Source organism: Jaculus jaculus, chromosome 2 (assembly GCF_020740685.1).
Source record: "Jaculus jaculus isolate mJacJac1 chromosome 2, mJacJac1.mat.Y.cur, whole genome shotgun sequence".
NCBI classification, from domain to species: domain Eukaryota; kingdom Metazoa; phylum Chordata; class Mammalia; order Rodentia; family Dipodidae; genus Jaculus; species Jaculus jaculus.
Window position 1 is genome coordinate 193485702 of NC_059103.1, and position 9833 is coordinate 193495534.

The following is a 9833-nucleotide window of genomic DNA, read 5'->3' on the forward strand; positions in this document are numbered from 1 at the left end:
TTTTGGTTTGGTTTGATTTTTTGTTTTTGTTTTCACTTTGTAACCTGGGCTGGCCTCAAGTTCATGTTCCTCCTGCCTCAGCCTCTTGAGTATTGGGATGACAGGTGTGTGCCACAATGCTTTTGTATTTTTATTTTTGGCAGGATCTCACTCTAGCCTAGGCTGGCCTCAAACTCAAAGAGATCTTCTTCATCACCCTCCCAAGTGCTGGGACTAAAGCTATGTTACACCACTACTTTCCCCAAGCTATTCTCGAACTCCTGGGCTCAAGCAGACAGTCCTGGGGTAGCGGGGACTACAGGCACACACATACCACCGTGCCAAGTAGACCTGAAACCTTCCTAGATAAATCTGTATTCCAAATTGAAGTACAAGAACTTGCTAAGTAAGTTATTTGATGGTAAAAGCAAACCACAAAAGTATATTCTTAGTGAAAAAATAATAAGTTTCCTCATTCTAGTACTTACTAGAACCTTCTCAGTATGGTCAGCTGTTACACTTAACAAGTTACATTGTTTGAATCTTGATTCTGGAATCTCCTGGTGTAACCTGATTTTGAAAACATTTTATTTTTATTTTTAATATTGGAAAGGTTGTCATGGAACATTTCACAATTTTATGACTTGGATTTTTTTTCTCCACTGAGCATCTTAGTGGGAAGTGTACTGTCTTAAAGAGCACAGGTTCATGCTTAGCCGAACTCTGCTTCTAACTCGCATATTTACACATGCTCAGTAACCAGAAGAAGATGAGCTTTCTGGGGCATTGATTCAGTTCAACAAATAAATATTTGGCTTGGAAATGGAACCACAGAGGGCCAGGTAATATTGTTGTCTTTTTGTCTAAGAAATTGAATTTTTAGAATATCCATTTCATTACTGATTTTTATTTTATTTATTTATTTGAGAGAGAGAGAGCAAGAGACAGAGAGAATGGGAATGCCAGGGCTTCCACCCACTACAAACAAACTCCAGACACATGTGCCATCTTGTGCCTCTGGTTTACATGGGTCCTAGGGAATTGAACCTGGGTCCTTTGGCTTTGCAGGCAAACGCCTTAACCACTAAGCCATCCCTCCAACCCTCATTACTAATTTTCATAACATAAGTACTATATCATAGCTCACACAGAAAATTCAACTACTAATAATTTAAAATTTTGTTTTTAAGCTTCTTTACCTAGAAAAATAACAGAATGGGATAGCATGGAACAAAATCTTGTGAAGAAAGTGAGAAATCTTCGCCAGAGACTGACAGCCCAAGCTCGGAGCAGATGTCAGATGCCTTGTTCTTTGGTTGTGTAGTCATGTTATGCTAAGACAGCCTGCTTGCAATCAACAATATTGATTTTTCTATTTACTCTAAGTTTTTATAAAGGTCGGTCTTTTATATAGAAAAATGTGTCCATAGAAATTATGTTTTCTATTTAATCTTTTCTTTGGTTTTTTTGAGGCAGGGTCTCACTCTACCTCAGGCTGACCTGGAATTCACTATGTAGTTTCAGGGTGGCCTTGAACTCAGAGATCCTCCTACCTCTGCCTCCCATGTGTAAAAGTTTGCACCACCATACCCGGTTTTCTATTTAATCTTTCATGCTCCTTGGCTTGTAAATGACTTGTTGAACTTTTCACAATAAAAGTTTTTGCAAACTATTAAAGCTGTGTTGGCTTCTCTAGTTACAAAGACCAGTATAGGATGGGCGAAATGGCTTAACGGTTAAGGCATTTGCCTGCAAATGCCAAAGGAACCTGGTTTGGTTCTCTAGGACCCAAGTAAGCCAGATGCACAAGGGGGCACATGCATTGGGAGTTTGTTTGCAGTGGCTGGAGGCCCTGGTGTGTGTGTGTGTGTGTGTGTGTGTGTGTGTGTGTGTGTGTGTGTGTGTGTCTGTGTGTAAAATAAATTTTTTTTCTTTAAAAAAAAACAGGATGGGCTGCAGAAATGGCTTAGTGGTTAAGCACTTGCCTTTGAAGCCTAAGGACCTCAGTTTGAGGCTCGATTCCCCAGGACCAACGTTAGCCAGATGCACAAGGGGGCACACGCATCTGGAGTTCATTTGTAGTGGCTGGAGGCCCTGGCACGCCCATTCTCTCCCTCTCTCTGGCATTCTCAAATAAATAAATAAAACTTGCCGGGCGTGGTGGCGCACGCCATTAATCCTAGCACTCGGGAGGCAGAGGTAGCAGGATCACCGTGAGTTCGAGACCACCCTGAGACTCCATAGTAAATTCCAGATCAGCCTGGGCTAGAGTGAGACCCTACCTCGAAAAAAAAAAAAAAAACTGAACAAAAAAGACTTTAAAAAAACAGGATGAACTTCATTAACTTTTCTTGGTAAGGGTTATGTGAAAGATAACTGATAACCCCCGCCCGCAGCTCTCCCAGCAGGACTGAGGGGTGGCTGGATGAAAGCGCAGCCCCAGTAGCGTCAGAGTCTCTGGCTCCTCTCCACCTGTCGCCCTCTGTCTGCTTCTCCCTCAGAGCTTCTCACTCACTCCTTTACAGAGGGACTTTGTAGGATGATGAACATCACATACTTGAGGTTTCTGGCCCAGTGCTTAACATACAATAAGTGCAATGCATAATAGTAATTCTTTTTTTCTATGGTCAAAAAGCATAATCTGAATCTGACGTGTGTGTGTCCCTCTTACACACAGAATAGCAGATATTCACCTTTTAAAATTTTTGTCATTGTAGCAAAAGTGGGTTGGGAACTCACCAAATGAAGAAGTTCTTTCTATCACATTCTTCAGGTTTCCCCTGAGCCTACATTTTCCCCCAGTAATCTTGATAAAGTCACTCTTCCTTGGTAGATTTCTGGCATTTATTTGACTGAATCTCTGGTTATATGTCTGCTAGGATGACCTTTCAAATGTTATCAGATTTTTTTCCACGTATTTTTCTTTTTCTCTGATTTATTTTTATTTATTCATTTATTTATTTGAGACAGAGTGAGAAGGGCACACCAGGACCTCCAGCCATTACAAATGAACTCCAGACGCATGCGTCACCTTATGCGTCTGCTTACATGGGACCTGGAGAATGGAACCTGGGTCCTTAGGCTTCGCAGGCATGCACCTTAACTGTGATCCTCCTACCTCTGCCTCCCAAGTGCTGGAATTAAAGGTGTGTGTCACAACACCCAGCTCTAAAAGAATTTTGAGGTAGGGTTTTTCTCTAGCCTAGGATGAGCTGAAATTCACTATGGAGTCTCAGTGTGGCCTCGAACTCTCAGCAATCCTTCTACCTCTGTTGCCCAAGTGCTGTTTGGATTAAAGTTGTGCTCCACCACGCCAGACTTAGTTTAACAATTCTTTACAAAGTTCGGGGGCTGGGGCTGGTCATGGTGGTGTACATCTTTAATACCAGCACTTGGTAAGCAGAGGTAAGAAGATTGTGGTGAGTTCAAGGCTACGCTGAGACAACATAGTGGATTCCAGGTTAGCCTGAGGTAGAGAGAGACACTACTTCGAAAAATAAAATAAATAAATAAAGCTACCTTGCTCCTGATTATTTTCTCCTTCATGACCGAAAACAAGTGACTCTTGAGGGCTAGTGCTAAATGAGACATCTCCAGCACACCTCTCCAAGGCTCAGAGAACAATGCAGAAGACACGGCAGAAAAAACGTAAGCACTAGAGAAATGGGTAGATGCCTTGAAATACTGTCTTCTGAACACGAGAGGGTGAGGAAACCTGGCCTTTTCTATCAAACCTGTAGATCCTCAGAACTTTCTCATTCCTGTGGCTGTTTTCCTTAGCCAACCCTGAATTAGACTGCGAGTCCGAGGGTTAGGAGGTGGCTCAGTGGCTAAAGGCGCTTGCTTGGAAAGCCTGTTGGCCCAGGTTTGATTCCCCAGTTCCCAGGTAAATCCAGATACGCAAAGCAGTGGAGTTCCCTTGCAGTGTTAAGAGACCCTGGTGCACCCATACTCACATTCTCTGTTACTTTTTCTCTCTCTTCTTTCAGATACACAGATAGAGAGATGATAGATTGACAGATAAATAAATAAAAATGAACCAGAGCCTGAGCCAATGAGGTAGAGTCAGACATTACCTTGTATTAGAAATAAAAAAAAAGATGGATCAGATCACTGGTTGGAGTCTTAGAGATGCCAGCACCTTTCTACAGAAGTAGTTGCTTTGTCCAAATATCCTGGTCTCTTTTATTTATTTTTTTTAATTTTTTGTTTGTTTTTATTTATTTATTTGAGAGCAACAGATAAAAAGAGGCAGAGAGAGAAAGAATGGGCATGCCAGAGCCACCAGCCACTGCAAATGAACTCCAAATACGTGTGTCCTGAGGAAACAAGCCTCAAACTGGGGTCCTTAGGCTTCACAGGCAAGCACTTAACTGCTAAGCCATCTCTCCAGCCCTATGTATTTATTTATTTATTTTTATTTACTTACTTATTTGAGAGAGGGGGGAGGGAGGGAGAGAGACATTGGATACACGAGGGCCTCTAGCCACTGCAAATCAACTTCAAATGCATGTGCCCCTTGTGCATCTGGCTTATGTGGGCACTGGGGAATCAAACCTGGGGTGGTACACACTTAATCCCAATACCCAGACTGAGATAAGAAGACTGAAGTTTGACTTCCGGTTAAGATGGCGGCGTAGGCACCACACCAAAGCAGCCTAGGGGGGAAAAAGACCAAAAAAACTCAGCAAAATACACACTTTTACTAAAAAGTGAGGTGTATAGGAAATTGAAGCGGCAGCGGAGAAGTAGAAGAGTTCTAGAGCATCCAGAGCCTGCACAGGCGGGAAAAGCGGCTCCGGCAGCTCGGCCAACCGCCACAGCCGCGGCGCAGCAGAAAACCGCCAGACTCGGCTCCAGCCGCAGGAAAAGCCAGGTGCGGGATTTTCCCCTCACACCGCGCTCTCCGCAACTCGGGAAACGTGAGGGGAGAGCGGCAGCGAGCAGCGGAGGGAGGAGCAGACCGCGAGGTAAAAGCACACGTGGAGAAGCGAGACAACCAGAGCAGCCGCGGCTCCCTCCCCTCCCCCACCGCCTGAGCCCAGCTCCAGCGAACACAGCAGCGGCCCGGGACCGGCCACGCCAACTTGGGCTGACAGCGGGACCCAAGCAGGAGCAGAGTTCGGCAGCAACATCAGCGGCTCCAGCACCAGCAACAGCGGCCCCAGCAGCAGCAGATCCAGCAGCAGCAGCTTCAGAGGCAGCAGCAGCTTCAGAGGTAGCAGCGGCACTTCCAGCAGTGGCAGCTACAGCAGCAGCGGCAGCAGCAGTAGCAGTTCCAGCAGCGGGGGTGCCAATCTGCAGGGCCACAGTTGCCAGGATCGGTTTGCCCTGCAGGAAAATCCAGTGCCCAGCTCCAGAAATCAGAACAGCAGCCCAATGATCCAGCCAGCAACTTGACTGAGACCAAAACCATCCAAAAAGGTAATTGGGATTGATTGCACCAGGGAAGGGTCTCACTTGGTCACAAGCTGACTTGGATCTGTGAGCCAAAATAAACCTCTTTTTTCCCAGAAGCTACTCTTGGTTGGGTGATTTCTACCAGCAATGCGAACCAGACTGCAACACTATGAAAAGATCAAATATAAGAATTCAGGGCATGGGCTAGAAAGATGGCTTAGCAGTTAAGCGCTTGCCTGTGAAGCCTAAGGACCCCAATTTGAGGCTCAATTCCCCAGGACTGACGTTAGCCAGATGCACAAGGGGGCGCACGCGTCTGGAGTTCGTTTGCAGTGGCTGGAAGCCCTGGCACACCCATTCTCTCTCTATCTGTCTCTCTCCCTCTCTCTGTCTCTCTCTCTGTTACTCTCAAATAAATAAATAAAAACTAACAAAAAATATTTTTTCGCTCTCAAGTAAATAAATAAAAATTTTTTAAAAAAAATTTTTTTAAAAAAGAATTCAGGGCATAGTAGAAGGAGAAGAATTCCACTCCAAAGGCATAGTAGGCATCTTCAACAAAATCGTAGAAGAAAACTTCCCCCAAATTGGGAAAGAGGTGCCAATGCAGATACGGGAAGCCTTTAGAACTCCAGCCAGACAAAACCTGGAAAGAACCTCTCCTCACCATATTATAATCAAACTACCAAACACACAAACCAAAGAAAAAATATTGAAAGCAGTTAGAGAGAAAAATCAAGTTACCTACAAAGGCAAGCCCATCAGGGTTACAGCGGATTATTCAACACAAACTTTAAAAGCCAGAAGGGCTTGGAGTGATGTATTCCAAGTTCTGAAAGATAACAACTGTCAACCAAGGTTACTTTATCCTGCAAAGCTATCCATTCAAATAGATGGAGAAATAAGGACATTCCATGACAAAAGCAGGTTAAAGGAGTATTTGAAGACAAAACTAGCTCTACAGAAAATACTTGATAGAATCCTTCATGCTGAAGAAAAGGAAAAGCACACATATAAGGAACCTGGAAAAGACAAGCAATACTCAAATACTAGTTAACACAAGAGAGCAAAGATAGAACCAGAACCACACACACACACACACACACACAAAAATGGCAGACATAAATACACACTAAAAGCCCAGGCCCAGATGGATTCATTGCTGAATTTTACCAGACCTTCAAGGAAGAGCTAACACCATTGCTTCTCAAGCTTTTCCAGGAAATACAAAAAAGAAGGAATTCTACCAAACTCCTTCTATGTTGCCAGCATCACCCTGATACCAAAACCAGGCAAAGATAGAACAAAAAAAGATAATTACAGGCCAATCTCTCTCATGAACATAGTTGCAAAAATTCTCAACAAAATATTGGCAAACAGAATACAAGAGTATATCAAAAAGATCATTCACCCTGACCAAGAAGGCTTTATCCCAGATATGCAGGGAGGGTTCAATATATGCAAATCTATAAATGTAATACATTACATAAATGGGTTGAAGGACAAAAATCACATGATCATCTCATTAGATGCAGAGAAAACGTTTGACAAAATCCAACATCCCTTCATGATAAAAGTCCTACAGAGACTGGGAATAGAAGGAACATATCTCAATATAATAAAAGCTATTTATGACAAGCCTACAGCCAACATATTACTAAATGGGGAAAAACTGGAAGCTTTTCCACTAAAATCAGGAACAAGGCAAGGGTATCCACTGTCCACACTTTTATTTAATATAGTTTTGGAAGTCTTAGCCATAGCAATAAGGCAAGAGACATACATAAAAGGGATACAAATTGGAAAGAAAGAGATCAAGTTATTATTTGCAGATGATATGATTCTATACATAAAGGACTCTAAAGACTCTACTAACAAACTGTTAGAGCTGATCAAAATCTACAGCCATGTAGCAGGATACAAAATAAATACAAAGAAATCAGTAGCCTTCATATAATATGCTAACAAAAAACACACAGACGGGCTGGAGAAGATGGCTTAGCAGTTAAGGCATTTGCCTGCAAAGCCAAAGGACCCTGGTTCAATTCCCCAGGACCCACATAAGCCAGATGCACAAGGAGGTGCATACATCTGGAGTTTGTTTGCAGTGGCTGGAGGCCCATTCTGTACCTCTTTCTCTCTCTCTCAAATAAATAAATAAAATATATTTTTAAAAAAACACAAAGGATGAAATCAGAGAATCACTCCCATTTACAATTGCATCAAAAAAAAAAAGTACCTTTGAATAAACCTAGCCAAGGAAGTAAAGAATCTCTACAATGAGAACTTTAAAACATTCAAGTGAGAAATTGCAGAAGATATTAGAAAGTGGAGAAACATCCCTTGTTCCTGGATTGGAAGAATCAATATTGTGAAAATGGCAATCTTACCTAAAGCAATCTACACATTTAATGCAATCCCTATCAAAATTCCAAAGGCATTCTTCATGGAAATAGAAAAAACAATCCAAAAATTCACTTGGAATCACAAAAACCCTCAAATATCTAAAATAATACTGAGCAACAAAAATAAGGCTGGTGATATCACCATACCTGATTTTAACCTATACTACAGAGCCATAGTAACAAAAACAGCGTGGTACTGGCACAAAAACAGACATGTAGATCAGTGGAACAGAATAGAGGACCCAGATGTAAGTCCAGGTAGCTATAGCCATCTGATATTCGATAAAAATGCCAAAAATGCTCACTGGAGAAAAGAAGGCCTCTTCAGCAAATGGTGTTGGGAAAAGTGGATATTTATCTGTAGAAGGATGAAAATAGATCCTTCTATCTCTCCATGCAGAATTAAGTCCAAATGGATTAAAGACCTTACCATCAGACCTGAAACTCTGAAACTGCTAGAGGAAAAAGTAGAGGAACCCTTCAACATATTGGTCTTGGCAAAGACTTTCTGAATACAACCCCAATTGCTCAGGCAATAAAACCACAGATTAATCACTGGGACCTCATGAAATTACAAAGATTTTGCACTGCAAAGGACACAGTGAAAAAAGCAAAGAGGCAACCTACAGAATGGGAAAAAAAAAAATCTTTGCCAGCTATATATCTGATAGAGGATTAATATCTAGGATATACAAAGAACTCAAAAAGTTAAATATTAAGGAATCAAACAAGCCAATCAAAAAATGGGCTATGGAGCTAAATAGAGCATTCTCAAAGGAAGAAATACGAATGGCATATAAGCATCTAAAAAAATGTTCTACGTCACTAGTCATCAGGGAAATGCAGATTAAAACTATTGAGATTCCATCTCACTCTGTCAGATTGGCCACCATCATGAAAACAAATGATCATAAATGTTGGCGGGGATGTGGAAAAAGAGGAACCCTCCTACACTGCTGGTGGGAATGCTGTCCGGTCCAGCCATTGTGGAAATCAGTGTGGAGGTTCCTAAAACAGTTAAAGATTGATCTACCATATGACCCAGCTATAGCACTCCTAGGCATATATCCTAAGGACTCATCTCATTTCCTTAGAAGTACATACTCAACCATGTTTATTGTTGCTCAATTTATAATAGCTGGGAAATGGAACCAGCCTAGATGTCCCTCAACTGATGAGTGGATAATGAAGATGTGGCACATTTATACAGTGGAGTTCCACTCAGCTTTAAAGAAAAATGAAGTTATGAAATTTGCAGAAAAATGGATGGATCTGGAAAGGATTATACTAAGTGAGGTAACCCAGGCCCAGAAAGCCAAGTACCACATGTTCTCCCTCATATGTGGATCCTAGCTACAGATGATTGGGCTTCTGCGTGAGAAGGAAAATACTTAGTAGCAGAGGCCAGTAAGTTAAAAAGGAGATATAAAGGGAAGAGAAAGGAAGGGAGGAGGGTACTTAATAGGTTGATATTGTATATATGTAATTACAATGATTGAGATGGGGAGGTAATATGATGGAGAATGGAATTTCAAAGGGGAAAGTGTGGGGGTTGGGGAGGGAGGGAATTACCATGGGATATATTTTATAATCATGGAAAATGTTAATAAAAATTTTTAAAAATTGTGAAAGAAAAAAAAATAAATTAAAATTGAAAAAAAAAAGAATATTGAAGTTCAAGGCCAGCACGTCTACAGAGTGAGTTCCATTTCAGCCTGTGCTTTGCATCTGGCTTACGTGGGTCCTGGGGAATCGAACCGTGACCCTTAGGCTTCACAGGCAAACACCTTAACCGCTAAGCCATTTCCCCGGCCCTAAAAGTATTTTTTAAAATGCAGACTGTGCCAGGTGTGGTGGAGCACACCTTTAATCTCAGCACTTGCGAGCCAGAGGTAGGAGTATCACCATGAGTTTAAGGCCACCCTGAGACTACATGGTGAATTCCAGGTCAGTGAGCTACAGTGAGATCCTACCTTGAAAAACAAACCAAACAAAAAGACACAAACCAAAACTCAGGTGAAAGAAGTCAAGAATGAAAAAGTTGAACAA

General features: G+C 42.0%; 1 protein-coding gene across 1 annotated transcript in view; it reads left to right on the forward strand.

The window, feature by feature from the left end:
• The window catches only part of Tbc1d31 (TBC1 domain family member 31), a 79367-nt gene extending 77716 nt beyond the window's left edge, over window positions 1–1651 (forward strand). The window contains exon 21 of the mRNA XM_045143319.1: window positions 1170–1651. Within this exon, the coding sequence (XP_044999254.1) occupies window positions 1170–1303 (134 nt within the window). The 3' untranslated portion in view covers window positions 1304–1651. The remainder of the gene's footprint in view (window positions 1–1169) is intronic.
• The last annotated feature ends 8182 nt before the right edge of the window (window positions 1652–9833 follow it).